The sequence below is a fragment of the Carica papaya genome, chromosome 4 (genome assembly GCF_054855325.1).
Source record: "Carica papaya isolate Zhongbai chromosome 4, ASM5485532v1, whole genome shotgun sequence".
Lineage (NCBI taxonomy): Eukaryota > Viridiplantae > Streptophyta > Magnoliopsida > Brassicales > Caricaceae > Carica > Carica papaya.
Genome location: NC_142312.1, coordinates 8,995,281 through 9,016,819, shown reverse-complemented (window position 1 = coordinate 9,016,819; position 21,539 = coordinate 8,995,281). Strand labels below are relative to the sequence as shown.

The 21,539-nt window shown below is 33.7% G+C and overlaps 1 protein-coding gene across 3 annotated transcripts in view; it reads left to right on the top strand.

The window, feature by feature from the left end:
- Positions 1-2,679: 2,679 nt before the first annotated feature.
- The window catches only part of LOC110812755 (transducin family protein / WD-40 repeat family protein), a 32,362-nt gene continuing 13,502 nt past the window's right edge, over positions 2,680-21,539 (top strand). The window contains exons 1-11 of one of the 3 annotated variants that reach the window (XM_088217759.1): positions 2,680-3,212; positions 4,730-4,857; positions 4,961-4,988; positions 5,156-5,256; positions 5,731-5,934; positions 6,103-6,346; positions 7,683-7,858; positions 12,562-12,644; positions 12,807-12,879; positions 13,266-13,331; positions 15,664-15,706. In XM_088217759.1, the coding sequence (XP_088073885.1) occupies positions 4,732-4,857; positions 4,961-4,988; positions 5,156-5,256; positions 5,731-5,934; positions 6,103-6,346; positions 7,683-7,858; positions 12,562-12,644; positions 12,807-12,879; positions 13,266-13,331; positions 15,664-15,706 (1,144 nt within the window). In that variant the 5' untranslated portion in view covers positions 2,680-3,212; positions 4,730-4,731. Of the gene's footprint in view, positions 3,213-4,680; positions 4,858-4,960; positions 4,989-5,155; positions 5,257-5,730; positions 5,935-6,102; positions 6,347-7,682; positions 7,859-12,561; positions 12,645-12,806; positions 12,880-13,265; positions 13,332-15,663; positions 15,707-21,539 lie in introns of all 3 variants that reach the window. The other 2 variants (XM_088217758.1, XM_088217760.1) reach the window with 2 other exon arrangements.

The window sequence follows — 21,539 nt, the reverse complement described above, 5'->3', positions numbered from 1 at the left end:
AATTCAAATGTAATTATTGATTAATTGGTTGAGCTCAAGTTAAAAAAGAGAGAAGCATCCCATTCAAAAATTTATATTATAAGAAATATCGTTCACTTATTGACATTAACTACAAATTTATATTAATGTTGTATATAAACAGTTCTTAAATTAAAGTGAAACAATTGAATTCTAATCGGTTTTAATCATAATGAGGTTTTTTAACACTTAATTTTATTTTATAAGTTTTTAATTCTTAATATAGATGATCAACATTTAATTCAATTCAAATCAATTTATCACTAAAAAAAATTAAGAAGTAATTTACTGTGAAAATTGACTTGTTGATACTAAATTGTTACTAACGTTACTAATATTAGGATGAAGAAATATTGTTCATTTATTGACATTAACCACAAATTTATATTAATCTTGCATTTAAACAATTCTCAAATTAAAGTGGAAGAATTAAATCCTAATTGGTTTTAATTATATTAATTATAGTAACTTTTTTAACATTTAATTTTCTTTTACGGGTTTTCTATTCTTAACTTAGACGATTAACATTTAATTCAATTTAAATCAATTTATCACTCAGAAGAATAAATTAATAAGTAATTTGATTTGAGAGTGTGAAACTTGACTCATTGACACTAAATCATTGCTAATATTACTAATATTGGGTATGACAAAATAAATCAATTGATCTAATTCATTATTATTATTTAAGTAGTTACAAACATATTCCCAATGCAAAACAGTATGACAATAAAAAAAAAACTGTGTAAATATTTTAGTGTACTTATTATTTTTTAAATATTTGTTTTAGTATACAAAAGTAACTCAAATTTTTACAAGTCTTTATGGTCCCCCCAACTAAAACCTCATAACTCATAAATGGAGTGAATGCTGTGTAAGATAGGAACAACTTCTATGTAAAATTGTTTCTTCATGATTTCATTGAACCATTGTTTGTTTTATCTTTTGAAATGTGTATATACATATCTAGTAAAATCTTATTTGTAAAGTGATCATTAATGTTGCCTTATTTTCAATTTTCAATAATTGGGATTTGAATGTGAAAGTTATAAATCTTATGATTGAATTAGTTTGATTAAAAAACTAAAGAAATAAATTTTACATGACAATTATAAGAAAAGTTGATGTAAACTATAATTTATATTTCTCTACATAATCTTCAAAGTCAATCATAAAAGGACTACTACTCTTATGCTCAAAATTAATTTCACATTTGTTTTAATGTTAAAAAACAAATAATCATATGCATAATCCTAAAACGCATAACTCGTAATTCACATGTATAAATGCAATTTTTTAATCATATAACCCAATATGCTTAAGTACTTTGTACCATTTGTAAATTTGTGGTGGCAATTGACTAAGTTGAATAGAGGTATAACATTGTATTTAAATAAACCATACAACAATAAATTAAATGAAGAAAAGTAAAACGTACGCAACTAATTGACAATGCACGTGCTCAGAGAAGAAGGCACTAGATATGTCGTTATTCCCAATGTGCAAATTAAGCTTTTTACTTTTGTTTTGACTACTATTTGTTGGAAAATAAATTGTTAGAAGTTGTCATTTGCTTTAGAAGAATACACCATATATGTTATTATTTGCTAGAAAATGAGCCAATATAAGGAGTTTGACTCAACCAAAAAAAAAAAAAAAACTAATTTTGGTCATTGAACTAGTCATGATGTGAACAAGAGAGTTGATAGATGTTTGAAGAATATGACTGTTCGTGACTATAGAAATTTTAAGATTAAAAAAGTCAGTATAAATCAATTATTTTTATATTATTAAATTAGTTTACGAGATTGTATATTTTAAAATAAAATGCATTAAATTTCATGTAACATCATGTGTATGATACGTCAACAAAAAATACGACACATGCTCATATGAGTCCACACGACACTTCTGCTAACATATTAGTAAGCATTAATCATTATGGATTAAATTGATTTTTTTTTTAAAGTATAAAAAATAAAATTACAAAAAAAAAAGAAACTAATTTGAATATTTTAAATAATATAAGAACTAATTTAATATTTTGATATATCAATATATATAAAACACAAATTAAGCACATAAAAAAAGAAAGGGCATGCGGGTGAAATAGCAAGTATTATAATTATGGGTGAATTTAGCTCAAAATCCGTATCAATGTAAATAAAACTCTTTTTTTTTTTTTTATATATATATCCTTTACAAATTGAAAGTTGGTACGAGTTGTTATGTTGCGTTTGCTAGTATGGTTTAAGTTTCACGAAATCTGTTGGGAATCTAACTAATTGCAGTCCCTAATTATACCATAATTTTAATTTAATTAAGAGTTTTCTTCTACATTGGAAAGATTTAAATATTAAAAAAATAAAATAATATATTAATGTATTGTCTTATATGATTTGATCAATTACAATTGAATTAATTTTACGACACATTTTCATCTTCACAGTAAAATCCAGTCCATTTTATTCATTTACTTTTTACACAAAAATCCATTATCATTTTACTCCATTAAACTAAAAAAAAAATCCATATACATCAAATGAAACTCTTAAAACCCGAAAGATCCATCACACTTTCATTGTACAACCAAAAATCACAGCCCAGATGAAGGAAAGCCCAGCTCACAACATTAATGGTGCAGTTTGTTTGTGAAGCCCCGTAGTCTTCTGATCTACGGACAGAGGTCTCATAGGGTTTTGGCAAGCTGACAGTTTGGAGAGACAGAACAAGCAGACAAAGAGCAAAGAGGAAAGGCAGAGACGAGCTGGAAAGGTTCGCGAGACGAAGGATAGGCAATCGCAGAAGTGAGGATAGCGCGTGAAAGAAGTAAGCTGTCGAACGTCTGCAATTCGGCCTGCAACTCGAGGTAGTGGAGCCGCCACTTGCAGAGGAAGGACGACCAGAGACCTTTGCGCGCGAAGAGAAAGGAGAGTGCTATAAAAGAGAGAGTCGTTTTGGTGAACTTTTATCGGAGTAGTGAGAACAGAGGCCGTCGTTTTCTGGGTTTTTGGAGTGAGGGAGATAAAAGAGTGCGGTTGAGGATCTCGGGTGAGAGAAATAACAGAGATTAGTAGGGGTTTTGGAGATTGGAGAGGTATTCTGTTCTCTGGTTTCAAGTGAAAAGAAGAGAAGAAACGAGGGAGCTTTAGGTTCTGAGAAATTCGAAGGAAGAGACTGGAGCCTTGTAAGAGGTATATTTTAATTTCTTTTATGGATTTATGTTGAATGTTCGTTTTGAATAACAAATGTTGGTGTTGGTTAAGCGGTTTCTGTACCCGTAGTAACAGTCTCTTACTTTATTTTCTTCTCTGTGTTCACTTGCTCGACCCTTACTGACATGGTTATTTTGAATGAGACAATGATGAAGCATGTTTGGATTTTTCATGAGAATGTTTAGAATTCTATCTGAAGGATGCTTGAAGATTTCATTCCCTAGCCTTTTTTTTTAAGAAATTAATTGAATTTCTAAGTGGACTTGGATGAATTATGTATTAGTATGCTACTTTTGTTTCTTAGTCCATGCAGGTTGGTTTCTTACTGAATTTAGGTTTGTTTTGAGCTGTTCTCTACGCTGTTTGCATGTTTCAAACGAGGTTCAAGGAGCATGATTGTACTAAATGATTGTCTTTGAAGGTGCTATGGAAAAAAAAAAAACATGGTTGTAGAGGTTAGAGGCAAGTCCTTTTTTAATTCAAAATCAACCACTGTCTTGTGCTGAAAGTAACCTGAATGATAGATACCAGCACTTCCTATCACCACAAATTTTCAGTTCAAAAGATCTACTCCCTGTAAATAATCATATGCTTTTAGTTGGCATAATATGACTTGATTGCAGCCCCACATGAGACATCCCCTTTTGATAATTTATTTTCTCTGTATTTGACTCCCCCTGTCTCTGATGTGTTTTGTAAATAAATTTAGGATATTGAATTTTGCTTAGTTATGAATGTCACTTGGATAGACTTGCACTTTATGCACAATCAAAATACATGCAATTAGTTAGTTCCTCGCAATTCCTATCCTATATCATTTTGGACCCATCTTTCAAGACCAATGATGTTAGCTTGCTTGCTGTTTGGTTGTTCACTGGCTGCATGATGTTCTTTGGTTTCCGGTTTTGTTTATTTCAACTGTTCAAGGATTGGTTTAGTTTTAATAAACAATTTCTTTAATTTGTTTTTCGAGTTATTCTAAGTTACTTGCATTTTCCATGTATATTAAGTGGATATGTGGCATAAAACTTCAAATAGATATAACCAATTTCTTATGAGTCGGAGTCAAAATAAAATGCAGGGAGCCTCTTGTGTTTGCTTGCTTTAGTAACTCACAACCTCCAAACTTGTAACATTTAGACTAAAATGATCCTCTTCATGTTTTCTATTATTTTTTATCTAGGAATTGTGTGTTAAAGTTGACTATGAATGGTAATTTTTTGTGTGGTATTCATTTATATGAATAATGTTTGATCTTTATTGAAAATTTGCTTTCCATCATATCTGTGTACTGCCATTTTGCATGTGAATCATACATATCATTTGTTGAGCATTTTATTTTACAAATTGAATGCCTGATAATGATTTCTTTGCATCATATTTGGCTGCATTATTAGTTTGACCTTGTTGTCGCTCATCCGAATGACTTTAACTGTAAATGTTTCAGTACCATTTATCTTCTCTTCTGTTTGCTGTCTTCATTCTCTTCCCCTCAGTAATGGGGATCTTTGAGCCGTATAGAGCAATTGGATATATAACGAGCGCAGTTCCGTTCTCTGTTCAGCGACTGGGGACGGAAACCTTTGTCACCGTCAGCGTTGGCAAAGCTTTCCAGATTTACAATGTAATATGATCTTAAGTTCTTCTTTTCTTTCAGCAGCTTCCAACTCCATTTATATCCATTCTATCCATATGATGTTCATTTGTTTGTTTTCTTTCTTTTGCAGTGCGCCAAGCTCAATTTGGTGCTTATTGGTTAGCTTTTTCCCTTTTCTCTAGTCTGTTTGATTACAAACAATTTGTTAAGTTTTCAAATTTGGACAAACAAAAGCACTAAATTCTTCAAGAGTTAATAAATGATGTCTTGTTGTACCTTCATGCCTTTGAGCTAATTCAAACTAATTGAAATCTTCTTCATGAAGGGCCTCAATTGCCAAAGAAGGTTCGAGCTCTTGCTTCTTATCGTGATTATACATTTGCTGCATATGGGAACAACATTGCAGTTTTTAAGCGTGCTCACAAGGTTTGTCACAACAGTCTCATTAATATACTTCTATATTGGTTGCTATGAACTATGACGGTCAAATGTTGTTTGTTCTTTTTTTTTTCAAAAAATGTTATTTGTTCTTTTTATCTTTTTTCCTTTTTAGTTAGTTTGAAATGATCTAATATGGTTTATCGTTTGTTCCTTTTCTCCAATTGTTATTGTTTTTTAAAATCATATGTAGTAAGTCACAATGTCTTGAAATTTGAAAAAGAGTTTTTCCTTTTTGTTACTTTTGTGGTATGAATGTACTTTTGGGAAATCTGAGGCAAATGAATTTCTTTGCTTCAAGTGAAATGATTGCAATATGACATGTTAAAAGAAAGATTTGCTTTTTTTGCCTTCTCAATGTTTTTTTCCTTGGGAAGTAAATACATGCTGTCATCTGGAACATGTACTTTTTTTTTCTCTGTTGAGATGCTTGTTTGATACTGAAAGTTGACGCCTTGTCAGGTAGCAACTTGGAGCAGACATATAGCAAAAGTGAACTTGTTGCTGTTGTTCGGAGAACATATTTTAAGCATTGATGTTGATGGCAATATGTTTGTATGGGCATTTAAAGGAATTGAAGAGAATCTATCTCCACTTGGACACATTAAACTTGATGACAACTTTACTCCCAGTTGTATAATTCACCCAGATACATATATAAACAAGGTAACTGCTATTAACATGTCACAAAAAGATCGAGTAAATTTTGGTATAAAATCTTAATGTGCAGGCTTTCAAATGTTTAATTAAAGTTCTTTTTGTTTAATCTTCCGCACACATATATATATATATATATTTCCATATAAACTCTCTCATTGAGAAGCATGTGAGCAGGTTCTTCTTGGGAGCCAAGAGGGTTCTTTGCAGCTCTGGAACATAAGCACAAAGAAAAAGCTTTATGAGTTCAAGGGGTGGAATTCATCTGTCTGCAGTTGTGTTTCATCACCTGCACTAGATGTTGTAGCAGTTGGTTGTGCTAATGGAAAAATTCATGTGCACAACATATTAAGTGATGAACAGGTTGTAACATTTGCACATTCTACTAGAGGCGCTGTTACAGCCTTATCTTTCAGCACAGGCAAGCTCTGTGTTCAATTATGTTGATTCGCTATATATCACTTCTGTCTTCATTCAAATGCATTTTTCAAATTTTTTTTTTTCACACTTCTTTTGCTGCATTTTTATGCGTAACTTTATTTTTTTTTCTATTTGTAAATCTTGGAATGGCACTTTGTGGCTTATTCATGGGAAAGTAGACAATTGCTAACTGCCCAGTCTTCTTTGGCCCTAGAAAATGATTGTGGTATCCTAGGTCCAACACAATGACTACAGTATTTTAGTTATTTTTTAAAAAATAACTATGGTATTTTAGGTTGTTAGAGGTCAATAATATGGTACATGATATTAACTAGGGGATGACATATGGTTGTTTGATAGAGAATGTCTTTCTATGAGTTTTTTTTGGATTTCAAAAGAAGATATGTTAAAAGGAGAATATACAAAGAGGAGGTTTATATATCCTCTAAAAGAAAACAAAACCAGCAAAAAATAGAGAAGAGAGGCTAGCTACTCAAAAGAATAGCTGGTTGATCACTACACAGAACTACCAGGGCAACATCCGTAAAATACCCATTTACCTTGGCCCAAACAGAAGCCAACAAAACAAAGTTTATCCCAAAGAATTAGAAAAAGGAGTGTCTTTAAGTCCTTAGAGATTCTGGCATTCCGTCCTAGGAAAATACCCACAAACTAGAAAACGTAACTCAATCTTAAAGACTTTTGAACTCCTTCGTACGTGAAACGCCAAATTCCATGAATTTAATATTTGATTTTGATGGAAATTAAATTTAAAAAGCTTTTCCATGCTTCCAAATGGTTATAGTACAATAATGAAGTCTTTATCCTGTAGTTCTAGGGCAATGCGGTCTCGAGGACTTGAAGTTTATTTTAAATTTCCAAAAGAAAAAAGTATAGTAAATTATTTATAGAGCCATATATAAAAAGAAACTGTGCACTAGGTACAATTCAAAATTTCTGAGGTCACCTAGATCCCCCTCATTACAGATTAAGGACTGATACCAATTACTTGGTCCATAATTATGTGGAAGGACAAGTTTGAAGTCCATTTTAAATTTATGGTGGTTATTATATGGAGTAGGAGTTTGTCTGTTGCCTCTTCTAAAAAAAAGTTTTATCTAATAGTGGGGTCAAGATTATTCTATATCTGCATAAGCAATATTTAACTTTTTATTGCATAGTTCACAACTGATTTTATAGATTTTGGGCTTTTGTTATTCTCTTGTACCTTTTGCTATTGAATTAATTGTTATATAGATCAGCAAAGCATTCTGCTGATCTAGTCTCTCTTTAGACTAGGTCTCTATACCTAAATGCCTTTTGCCTTGCTTCTATAGGTGGGCAGCCACTTCTAGCATCTGGAGGTTCATTTGGTGTCATAAGCATATGGAATCTTAAGAAGAAAAGGCTTCAGTCAGTCATAAAGGATGCTCATGATAATTCTATACTTTCATTGCACTTTTTAGCTAATGAGCCTGTGCTCCTGAGCTCGTCAATAGACAACTCAATTAAGGTATGCTGAACCTTGTGTATTTTCTAAAATTCTAGTTTTTGCCAAATTATACATCAATTAATTTCCAAAAGTCATACAACAATTCTAGTTCACATAACAGTAAATTTTATGGTGATAACTTCAATATGAATTTGATGGAAATTGTTTAAAGTTGAAAAATCTGAGAAGAAAATACAGTAACGGGAATGTTTTGAAGAACTGCATTATTATTTGTTGTTTTCTTCTATTGATTGAATCAACATGAAATTTGAGCCATATAAGATTTTTCAACTACTCTATATATGCCAATGAAAATGATGGTTGAATGGTATGCAACCACCACTTCAAGCAGGGGTCCAGTGTTCAACAAACAAGGGAGGCTAACTAGAGGTTTTGCCTGAGATTTCTGAGTAGCTCTATTCCTTCTTGATTTGCAATCCTGTTTAGAGGTTTGATTGGACCATTCACATTTTGTTGGGGCTCTGGTGATGAGCTTACTCAATGAGTAAGAGTTATAGGTTAAAAGGAATATCTCACGATGAATGGGTACTCCAATGGTAACACACTTGGGGTAGAGACACTAGCAATCTTTGCCCCCTTCTGAAAAACAAAATATCTTGTATGCAATCTTTTGCATTAGGGTAATGCATCCTCTTGGTTGCTTTTAGATTATAGCTTTCTATAGATAAAAACTCCCTATTCTTTGGAAAGATAGAAATATAAAATGAATTGAGGGTGAAAATGTACACTTATTCTATTAGGAATCTGGATAATGAGAATTGTTATAATTAGGTAAGGAAGTATATGCTCAAGGTATTTTTATATGAACGAAAAAATATTATTAAAGAGAGACCTTACGGAGGAGATTCAGAGGATAAGTTATTTTCAGCTAAGGTGGAGAGATACAAGAAACAAAGAATACATAAATAGAAATAGAATTTATAGTGAAGTAGATAATGGCATCCCAGAAAGGAAAAGAGAAGCAAAGAATATCATTGTTTAAAACTTCTAGATTTTATTCTAGCCAAATAATCTATTAACTAACGTAGACAACTCCTAAAATATCTTTTGCTTCTTAGTCCTCCCAACACTATTGAGATATCAGGTTATGCGGACGTTGATATTTGGCAAGCTAGGATCAATGTTCCCAGTTAGAAATTTGGAGACGAAAACCTAGGTGTCACATCTAAGATTTCTTAGGCATCACTCAATAAGAGGTCTTAAGCATCACATTTAATGGTTTGGTTGCATCAAAGAAATGGAAAATTGATTATTTTTTTTTAAAAGAAAGAATTAGAAAATTGGGAAACTTTTAGAGTATTTTATTAAATAACTAATTCTACCTCAAAAAATGAAATTACAAAGATATTGAGAAAAAGTGAAATTACAAAGATTTTTATAATGTTTTATTAGTAACTTCTCCCAAATTGAAATAGACTAAGAATACTAATATAAGTGGACTAGGAAATAATACTACTAATAAAAATAAGAACTAATTAAAAAAGTAAAATTTTGAAGCTACTAAGACTATTGTAGTCTAAATAGCACAATGATTTAATATTTAATAAAATTATAAGTTTTATTATGTTTTGGTAATCTAACTTTAATACAGTTTTGCGTCATCCATTGTCTCTCTCTTCCTTTTTCTAGTGAAAGAAAATCCTCTTATTTTATGATTTTCCTGCTAGTTGGTTCCTCAAGCTATTCTTTATCACCAAGGACATTTGGTGATAGAAAGAAAATCCGAAATCTAAGATAATATCAGAATTACTGAGAATGGGTTAGAGCTAAGTTCTCCTTCTAGTTCTTTGGTTAGGATATTTGTTGGTTCTTTAGATCTCTTTGTGAATTCTTTGGCTTGGAGAGGACAAAACTTGGAAACAAGTACTTATGGGAGTAGACTGCTCGTTGTGGATTTAGTTAGGCAAGAAAAGAGGTGGGCGATTCCTAGAATTGGTGGAGAGGAATGAGGGTAGAAGAAGAAGGCAACTTTTCTCAAAGGGTATTGAAGTTGACGGTTGGTGGAGACGTCTCTTTGTAATTGAATAGGTTTGTCATTTTAGTGTGGCGATATGGAAGGAGGTTTTGATTGATCTTTGTTAATTGAAGGATGAAGAGCAACCCTTCCTAGCAAATTGTGCCATTGTCTACCAATTGTGCTAGGTTTGGGTGGGGCAACCTATGGGCTTAGGTGCAACCACGGATTGACCTGCTGTGTGAGTACTCCAGGAGGCAAATAAGAAAGTGTAGTTTTCTAGAAATTCTATGATTCAGGTCAGGGCGTAGAAAGCCATTATAATTTCCAAGTGGAGAAAAGTTGCCCCAACTTTTCCTTGCAGTGGGTTTCTGGGTTAAGGGCATTGTGGTTCTTGGTAAAAGCCCAAAAGGTAGGCCATGTTAAGCCATCTAGTTTGGAGAAGGGGATGGGTTCCGTAATGTGGTGATAGTCTTCAACCCCATCCATGGAGAGGTGTTAGCATAAGAGAATGAGCCAGAGCGAGCAGAGACTTCATAGTTGCATCTTCTTCTTCTACAAGTGGAACCCATAAAGTTATCTCTCATGGCATCTGGTTCTGTCTTTGTAAGAGTAGTACTTGGGAGGAAGCATCCAATTTGGATTCAGAGGAGGTTAGTCTAATAGCTTGTAGCCTTGCAAGTGAGTCTCTCTCTCCCTCAGCCCAATCATCTTCCACTTCTTCTTGGACCATCTCTAGACTTTTTAGAGTTCCATATTTCTGGTGGGGTTTCTGTTGAATAGGATATATTCCTATTTTATTATTTAAAGTACTTTATTATTTAATTAAGTAATTTAATGTAATTAGAAATTTACTAAAATAGGAATTTCTCTATTAGTTGGTTAGGAATTTTATAAATACCCTAAATGTAATAATTTAAAGGGTGAGAAATAAAATTATTCTTTCTCTTAAAATTCAATATGGTATCAGAGTCAAAGTAAGATTATTTTAGAATTTTTTTTAAAACCCTAAAAATAGTAAAATAGGCTGAGTAGAAAGACTCAGATCAGAAAAGAGGGAGATTAGAAGAGAGGCCAGAGCAAAGGAAGAAAGAGAGCAGTTGGCCTCCACCGCGTGCAGAGCCGCACGAAGAGAGAGCCTCGGAATCCGTCTTCTTCAGCCGCATGCAGAGTCGCGTTTGCCTCAAGTAAGTTCTTCTTCAGTCACGCGCAGGAACGTGTTAACCCTGAGTCTATTCTTCTTCCGCTGCGCGCAGAGACGCGTGAAAAAAACCGATCAACCCGGCTTCTTCTTCATCCTTGCGTAGAGTTGCACGAGGAGTTGTGCGATTTGGTTCTCCTTCCTCCGTGCGCAGAGTTGCGCCAAGTGCCAAGCAACCAGCTTCTTGTTTGCCGCTTGACAGGAAGCTTTTCTTGCTGCGATCTCTACTCTGCGCAGATCTGCCTGAGTTGAGATGAGACTTGAGCTGAACCGAGTTCGAGCCGATTTTGAGCCATTTTTGAGCCAATTTCAAGCCGTTTTGAGTCGAACTCGAGTTGTTTTTGGGTTGAGTCTAGCTGTGTTGCTGGCTAACATATCTGATTCTAGTTTGCAACTTGGTTTGCAAGTTGGGCATGAAAATATCCCTGCACCAACTTGAGGAGGGGGGTGTTGAATATGATATTTTCCTATTTTATTATTTAAATTGCTTTCTTATTTAATTAGGTAATTTAATGTAATTATAAGTTTACTAGAATAGGAATTTTCCTATTAGTAGGTTAAGAATTTTATAAATACCTTAAGTGTAACAATTTAAAGGGTGAGAAATAAAATTATTTTTTCTCCTAAAATTCAATAGTTTCTAAATAAGATGTTAGTAGAGGAGTTGAGGTAGGATATGAATTGGTGGTGGTTCCAAAGGCTATCTGTTTCCAGTCTCTTTCTTTGGATTCTTCAAGTAGTGGCGATATCTGGACTGGGTTAGTAACTATATTTAGAAACTTCATAATGTTATTGGAGTAAGCTTTGAGAGTTTTGAAGCTCAAGCTATTTGATTATTTCCTGCCACTGAAGATCGTTGTTGGATGTAGAGAACTCTGATAGTTCGGTAGGAAAGAGATGAAACGGAAGCAACAGAGAGTTGAGGAGGCTTAAATGGATTGTCAAGTATGATAGGAAAGACAAATGGCTTCTTTCAGGTGGTAGAGAAGGGGGAGAAGTCATTATCTCTTTTGTTTTTTCTTTGAAATAATTGTCTCTTTTGGTTTTCAATGATAAATACTTACAAACCCTACTTCAACCACCTTATATTTTGGTTCCTGAAAACAATTAAGCTCACTGCTCCAATCCTTAAATAAACTTTTAACCATAACTCTCTTTCTCATGTCATTAAGGCCCCCCACGTTCCACAAGATAATTATGCGTGGCCATAGCGTGGAAATTGTTGACCATCCAACTGTGCCGATGTTGAAGTTATGTTGATCCTCTGGTTATGGAACCTAATGTATGGGTTAATGGACATTTTTGGTCCAAACATGAGGATCTTCTAGATGTTATAGATATTCTGATTTGTTAGTAGTGAGAATTTATATTTCGTACATGGGTGGCGCCCCTTTGGTGCCTTGTCTATAGCACACCTCTTTTTCTGTGAAAATAATAGATATAGATTGGCAGGTCTTAGTTAATATATTGCTTTCATTATGGATTCTCTGGCATATGTATATGAACTATCTCACATGACATGTGTTCTCAATTTACTCTCTGTTATAGATGTGGATTTTTGACACAAGTGATGGTGATCCTCGTCTTTTACGATTCCGCAGTGGGCATAGTGCTCCTCCACTTTGCATCAGGTAACACGGGCTCTCTTAATTCTAGGATTTGTTTTCTAAAGTCAAGTTTTATTCTATTTAGCCATCTTGACCTAGTCCAGATAGTGCTGTGAGGTTCATTTTGTGTGGTCTATTTAGTTCACTTTGTGATTTTTATTTGACTCCAGATTCGACTTATTATAGGTTCTATGCCAATGGGCGACACGTACTGTCTGCTGGTCAGGATCGTGCCTTCCGTCTTTTCTCAGTCATCCAGGTTGGTATCAATTCTTGATAGGAGGCTTTGCTTAAAGTAATGCTTGAATATGCTTTTGACTCTTCTAACTACATTTGTTATATGCTGCTTTTTAGAAAATATCTTTCTTTCTTTGTTTGTGGGCATAAGCTTTCGCAAAGTTACATCTTTTTTGGTGGTGATGGAGGAGGATAGATGCTTCCCCTCTTCTGTCCCTGTCTTGCCTCTGTTTCTTTTCATTGACTAACACATCTACTTGCAATCTGACACTTGTGTGCTCCCTATATACATTTTTGTGTCTATTGTAGCACACAAGTTTAGGCTTCTACTTTTCGTTTTTTCTAAATTCACTTTCTAGTTAGCATTGCTGGAACTGTTTCACTTGTTATTGTATATTCGCTTTTCAGGATCAGCAAAGCAGAGAGCTTTCTCAGCGACATATATCAAAACGGGCAAAAAAACTCAGGTTGAAGGTAAAGAAAGAGAGGCTTGGTTATTGTTTAAAAGATTATTTATCTTGAGAATGAGTTTACTAAAGATATAGCTAGTGTTTTGTGGATGACTTTTATTTCATCTGTACAAATTTGTTGTTCATTTCTGTGTTCTGTACATTGTGTATTTTAATTATTTGTTGGATAAACTGAAAATTGAGGGACAAATAAGGTATTCAATCTTTGTTTGAAATTTTTTAATAAGATTAATTTGGAATTCCATGTGTCTCATCGGTTGGAAACTGTAAAGGATGACTAAGGCACATCTTCAAGGTAAAAAAATTACAGTTGGGATTTGAAAATATGGGAAATTAACAACGAGTTTTTGTATCATTAGAAAAAAGATCAACAGGTGCAGTAATAGCAAGAAAACATTTGATAGATAAGGTTGAACTACTATGCTGGCGCTTGTAAGGAAGTTGCAGATTTTCTAATATTTAAAACGACTGATATTTTGTCTGGTCATTGACGCAGAACATGAACAAGCTAAGCTGGAACTAGGAAAATAGTTTTTTTAGTATAATAAATATGTAATTTTTGTATTTCTCTATGTTCTCACATTAGATAGGCTATTTAGGATGTATATAGGCCAGTTAGCTCTTTAATCTATTTGGACATATTAGCTAGGTTTTGCGTCCTTTCTTCTATCCTTTCCTTGATTTACAATTCCTCTTTCCATTTTTTTTTAATTTTTGGATTGGAAAAGAAGTATTAGGAATAAGAAGGAATAAATTATACTGGAAGAGAATGAGATTTTTGGCCTGGAGAATTGAAACAGAAGAACCCCAAAGCAAAAAGAAAATACAGAATTGAGTGGCAACTGAATCCCCGAAGATCAAAATATTGTTGCCCCCCAATTCCTGTTATGAAAGGAGATATAAATTTCCAAAAATTTTCCATTAGCCTTAGCTCGTATTGAGACCAAATGTCACCTTCTTCCACGAAAATTGATTGGGAGTGATCGCTCTTTGGAAAACATGTGATTCTTTTCTAGTCATGAGGTCCATAACTCATAAATAGAGCACCCTGCCTCTCCAATTCCTGTAAAGAAAGGAGATAGAAATGTCTGAAAAAATTTCCCATTAGCATTTGATCTAATGAGCAAAAAATGTCATCTTCTTCCATAAAAATTGAATTGGGAGTCCTGGTCTTTGAAAACCATGTGATAGCGATAAGGGCCATAAACCTGCAAATAGAACACCCTGTTAAAGAGGTTTAGCAACTTTATTCTGACCCCTTCGCTGTGTATGTGAGAATTCATCAAACACTTTAAAAAGTGTTTTTTTTGAGATAAAAACACTTAACAAAGTGTGGCGTGAGCCATGTCATACCTATTTCTTTTCCATAATAATGATAACAATAATAATAATAATCATAATAATAATAATGATGGTAATTTATAATCATGATTGATTGGTAAATATTTGTGTACATGGGTTTGCACCCCCCTCGGTGCTTATAGTTAATGATAATTTATAATTTTGGGTAATTTGGAAAGAAAGAAATGCTAAAGCTTTTGAGAGGGTAGAGACTAACTTCGGTAACATTAGAGATGGATGAATACATACTTTTGGATCTATTTCGTTGGATTATGATATTAAAGATATTGATGATATGGGTGCGGTCATCGATCACTTGATAGAATTGTAACTATTTTGTATACGGGTGGTACTCCCTTGGTACCTTGTGCATAATAATACTTCACTTTTATTTTTTAAAAAATAATTTATACTTTTGATTTCAAAAAAGAAGATCTCCTTTCGTTTGTAATAAGGTGTCACTTGGTTGTTGCTTTCTTTCTATTAGTTTTCCTTCATTGATGAGAAAACAAGTGAAATTATTAAAATTCCTTCATTCTTTTTATTTCAGAAAAAAAAAATTGCTTCATTTTTATGAAAGGAACTCTATAGCTTATATTGGTGTTCAGTTGTTCGATTCTGTTGTGAACTTTGTGCTGAATGCTACTATAAGCAGTGCCATCAATGGTATTAGACCTCGTTAATGTGTGTTTATTGCAAAAGAGGGACCCGTTTCTTGTGTAGTTCTTCAAGATTTGTTTGTTTCCCTCCTTACCTTATGTTGTCTCTTAAAATGGTTCCTTTAGGTAGTTATATCAAAGACAATGTAGCATAGTTTTTTTTTTTTAATTAACAGATTCTTCTTGCACGTAAATCATAATTTTTATTGGAGTCTTCAAGTAGTGCTATTTTATCACCAAGAGCAATTTCAATGAGATACTGGAGGAAGATATTGTTTTTTTCGGAGGAGAAGAGGAAATTTTTTTTAACTATTTTGTTTGTCCCTCTATTTTCAGGAAGAAGACCTGAAATTGAAGCCTGTTATTGCATTTGACTGTGGTATGATCTTCACCTAAGAATTCTTCATTATTTGGGATTATAGTATAGTGTCTTCACATTTTAAACCCATTTTACAGTTAGATAATTCTGAGTTTAAAGGTCTCACAGAATTTGCTGTAGTGGCAAAGAAAAAAAAAGATGCACAAGGCATTTTTGAATAATGGAAGAGAGCATTGAATTTGTATTATTATTTGTTGGAAGGATTTTGCATGATTACGGGGCCAAGCGTCTGGATATTAGAGGGAATTTTAGGTTCTTAACCTTGATTTTCTGGAATATCTAGCATTGGCATTGGAGGTAAGATTTCATGATTCAAGTTCTGGGGGACCTTTGCTCAAACAAAATGACAATCAGTTTCAATGTATTTAATTCTCTTATAAAAACTGGCTCTGAAACAGTGCAGACTGTTGCTTGGCTATAATATAGTAGCGCTGTGGATTTCAGTTGTGGAAAGCCAAGGTTGTGAAGTAAATGTTTTAGTCTAATCAGTTCACAAGTAGCATGAACCATGGCTTGATATTCTGACTCGAAACTAGATCTAGTAACTATTGTCCTGTATCTTGCTCTTGCAAGGCACTGGGTTACAGCCCCAAAAGGTATAATAACTTTTAGTGGATCTACCTGGAACCAGTTCAATCAACATCTTTGTACCCTTGGGTGAAAGTATGGACATGATTATAATAGAGTAATCCACGAGCTAGTGATGTGCACAACGATATTTCCTGATGATTTATGAGGAGAATATACAAAGTGACTCAACTCTTGTAGATAATGGTGTTTTTTTGGGCAAAACAGTAACATAATTCAATTTGTCAACCAACTTCTTATCTGCATTGGGGTTGTCCAATAACTCACCTTCATATGTAGCTAGTTTAACATTAAGATTCGTATCAGTATAAACTAGCTTAATCTTATCATCCATGGCTCATTCAAAACCTCAAGAACATATTCTCTTAGTGGGAAAGAAATTCTTGATATCTATCTGGTTTTGGAGACATTGATATCCTTGAGATACCTTAGAGGACCCAAGTTTTAGTTTGAAGGAAAAGCTTGAACTCTTGACTGTAAACTTGGTAATCTTCGGCTATGTATCGTTCCTTGAGACAATCAATAGGCCTATATGGATAAGCTTTTACAATGAGTACTTAGTGATGCTTGTCAATAGAGCTCTTGTGCAGAAGATCAATCAAATCTTAGGTATTATTCCTTTTCATCTTCGTTTGTTGCTTGTTATTGACATGGATGAGGAAGAGTTTTCATAATGCACTTAAGATTATAAATAAAGGATTAGGAGCTGATCAATAAAAAATAAATATTTTATAAAAAGTGCTTGGTAGGTGATTGCAAGAAACAAAGTCATAGATATATTGAAAGGTACAAGATTTTTTAACTTCTCAAAGAGCAATGGACAAGTTAACATTAGTTCTTGAAGGATTGGACGAGGAAATGATTGAGGAAGTATATGTTTTTTGTGACTATCTACTATTGTTCGAGAGTATAAACTTCAAATTGGCATGAGCCAAAAACTAGCAGGTTCAGGGTTAGAAACTTGATTGGCATTAGAGACATGTTCACCAACAATAATAGATGGTAGAGGAAGACGATGGTCTTTTGAGATGAAAATATGTTATGATATATGCTATATGACCTCAATAGAGTGCCGACCCATGTATAAAAAATATTTATATGTGAAGATTCTGGAGAAAAAATCATAATTTTATTTCTCAACTTTTAGGTTGTTACATTTAAGATATTTATTGAATTTTTAACCTACTAATTAGAAAATAACTATTCTATTAGAATTCTAATTACATAATATTACTATTTTAGTAGAATTCTAATTACATAATACGAAGTAATTAAAGAATAAAATATCATATTCAACAATATGTCAATAAGAAAGTCAATGAGGTACCCAAAATTCTCCGCTATGTATAGAGGATGACCTATTACCAAAAAATTAAGAGTTTGGAGTTATTTACCTCTAACCCTATCAAGATCATCTTTCATGGCCTCAAAAGCTTTCATGTTCCTCTCTTTTTACATCATCCAAAAGATAGCAAGAGGAATGAGACTGACACTATTCTTCACTCTAGTAATACCCATTGAGGCCCAAACCTCTTTTCTTACTGATCTTGCCATCCCCCAATTGATCCCTAGTAGCCTATAGGTGTCCATAACTTATATGCATGTGAGTACCAAAGAAGGATGTGATTACAAGACTTCACTTCCCTCTTGTAGGGAAAACGACCGTTCACCTAAATCTTTTTCCTCCTCATCAGCTTGTCAATAGTAAGGATACACTCATGACCTACTTCTCACGCAAAGAAAGCAACTCTTACTAGAACATTAACTTTCCAAAGTTGTCGAGAAAGAAAACTGGTCATCATAGTATTGTTCTTAATTAAAAATTTATCGAAATACTTAATCGAGAAAGTCCCTCTGGTATCAAGTCTCTAGATTGGTTGGTCATTACTACCATTAATTCTTGTAGAGGAGAGTGTATTAAGAAGAGTCTCATAATTATTTGGATTCCTTATAACTTCCATATGCTATACTCCTATTCCCCTCGGTTGTCTCGGAAAGACTCAAAACTTGTGACTTCTTTGTGCCGTGCTATAACATAGATATGGGGAAACTGATTTCTGAGTGAGCCCTCTTCAATCCAAATGTCATGCCAAAAACCGATTTTGTCCCCATTATCAATCCTCTACCTGATATTTTTTTGGAATTTATTCTTGTTCCTTGCATATTTTATTTCCATATCCCTGTCCCATGCAGTCTAGTCAATACTTAGGGGAACCACTCCCTATCCGCGGTACCGAAGTTTGCCGCAATCCCCCTCCTCCATAAGATATTGTTTTCTTTCATGAATCTTCTTAGTCACTTACCATGTAGGGGCAAATTCATCTCCACTAAAGTTCGCTAAAGGAAGACATTAGTTATGGTCATTAATGGTGTGATTAAATTGAAGAAGAGGGTAAATTGAAAAAAGTTGTGAGATTGGCACGCGTCTTGAATCTATATGATTCACGACTATAACATCATCCATTACGAATGTAATGTCCTGACTCAATGTTGATGGGTACAGACGTTTGCACGCTATTTCCAACTAGTGGAACCAATAAAAATGTAATTACATGCAATGACACTACACATTATTACACATCATTTGTGATGGAATCATTAATATAATTTGAAAATACATGAGGCATCCAAAATTAACTACAGAATGTTAATCATAAATTAATTTCTATTTATCGTACAAGTTTAAAACTGAAAAGCTAAAAGGTTTTCTTCAATGTCTCTTATTAATCCAGAGCTTGTCTTGATCTTCCCGGATCTAAAATGTAGCATGAAATTGAGATGAGTTTTACGAACTCAGTAAGGAGTATTTTATAATAAAGACTTACAACACACATTCGCACAAAAATACATAAAAAGAATGCAATTTTAAGTTAAAGAAAATATCAAACAAGATATCAAAACAAAACTTATTTTATTCTTATTTCTCCTATTCTGAATCTTATTCCTAATTCCAGATCACGCTTTTCTTTTTATTTGAATATGTTATTAATCTCTTTGATTTCTTGTGTCTATTCACCGTTATTGCCAATATCTTTTGTTACTTGAATACTTTCTTATCCAAGTCTTATTTTTCCAAAATTTTACATATTCACACTGATTTACATATATTGCACAAACGAATTCTTATCGGATTCATATATACACACACACAAAAACATATTCATATAACTTGAATTTCACATTTTTACATACTTATTTAGGGTTTTCATCACACTATGCCATTTATATTGTTATCAAGGATAGATGATCAGGGTCCCCTCACTATATGATAGCATTAGTCAAAGTAGTGCATTCGCTAGGTTACCCCAAACACATTACACACATACCTATCCATGTTAGGATATACGTTTCATATCTCTATCCATGAGTGGGTTCACCACACTTCCTGTTGAATTACAACCACATACACACACTCCTCTCCTCAATTTGCGACTAAACAAATTAGGTATTTTATTTATTATTCGCAATTTTTTTTCTATTTTCAAAAGTTTCTCTCGCTCTTCTTCCTACTTATCACACAAATTATGTCCAAATTTATTTGAATTCTTCATTTCAAACTATTTTGTGTACGTAGATTCTTTGAGTCTTATTTATCTTAACTTTTTGACGAACTTATAACTTTTCTATCTTTTTGGTGTTTGCTTTCTAGATCTTTCAAATTATTCAATTTTATTTTATTAGGGTCATCTAATTATGTTCAAGGACACTATTCTTTCTTATTCCAAAATTCTCGATTTTCTTTTTATTCGAATATGTTACTAATCTCTTCGCTTTCTTTTTTCTATTTGTCACCAATTTCTTTTCTTACTTGTATCCTTTCTTATCCAAATCTTATTTTCCAAAATTTCACATATTCATATTAATTTACATATCTCACATAAACGTATTCTTATCATATTCATACACACACACATATTCATATAATTCGAATTTCACATTTTCACATACTTAGCTTTTTAAAGCTTATTTTGGATTTCCATCACGCGATGCCGTTTATATCATTATCAAGTAGAGAGGATTAGGATCCCTTCACTAGATGGATAACATTCACACATCACATATTGACCACAACAGTGCATTCGCTAGGTTACCCGGAACATATCACACACATACCTATCCACGTCTGGATTAAGTTTTATTTTTCTGTCCATGAGTGGGTTGACCACACTTCCTGTTGAATTGCAGTCACACACACACACACGCTTCCCTCCTAGATTCGTGACTAAATGAGTTATGTGTCTATACACTCTCACATAACAATTTTTTTATATATATACGTATACATATATTAATATACACTCACATAATAGATATTCTACACGCATATATACTACCCATAAGATATATACTTAATACACACGCACACAAGATACATTTACTTGTACAAAAGCACGCAGACAATTTACACACATATATATATTTACACACACTATTTATAAATTATACACATACTAATGTTTCTATACAGAACATTAACCCAATTTTACCTAAAATCCAATAAAAAAAGGTGTCAAAATCTTTACTGGTTCGGTCTACGGTCCTCTTTAAGTCATGGCTACCGCTTGAATATTTTCCTCATTTACAAATAGAAGACACATACGTTAAACAACAAACACTTTCGAAAATAAATATAACATGAAGGCGAATCGATTTTTACCTTGGACATGTGGTCTCAGTCGCCTGAATCACCATGCACCACCATACGCGTTGCCACACGTGTCACCATAATCACCACGCCCTGCCACACGCCCAATCCCCGGGATCGCCATGCGCCATCGCACACGCGATGGCTTGGATTGCCATGCACCATCGCGAATGACTGAAAATCGTCATAGAATTATGGCGCATATATCCGAAACGGATCTTGCCGAAACGGTCATGTGCATGCTCCCTTTCTCCCGGACAGACCATGTCCAATGTCGTGCCCGGATCTGGTTTCTTTCCCGACATTGCGTCGCGCACTAAGAGCAAGATCTCCCTCTTTTGCCGCAGCGCTGATCCTCTTTTCCATCTTGCTTGCCGCACCTCTCTTCTTTTCTTCTTCTTTTCCTCCTCCTCCTTTTTTTTCTTCTTTTTCTTCTTCTTCTTCTTCTTTCCCGATGCGTTTCCTTCTTTACTATGGTTTCTCCTTCGGCCGCTCCCCCTCAAAGCCAACTCATCTACCTCGTGTGACGTATCAAATCTCTCCTCTCCCTCTCTCCTTCGGCCGCTACGACATCTTCTCTCTCTCTCTCTCTCTTGTGGC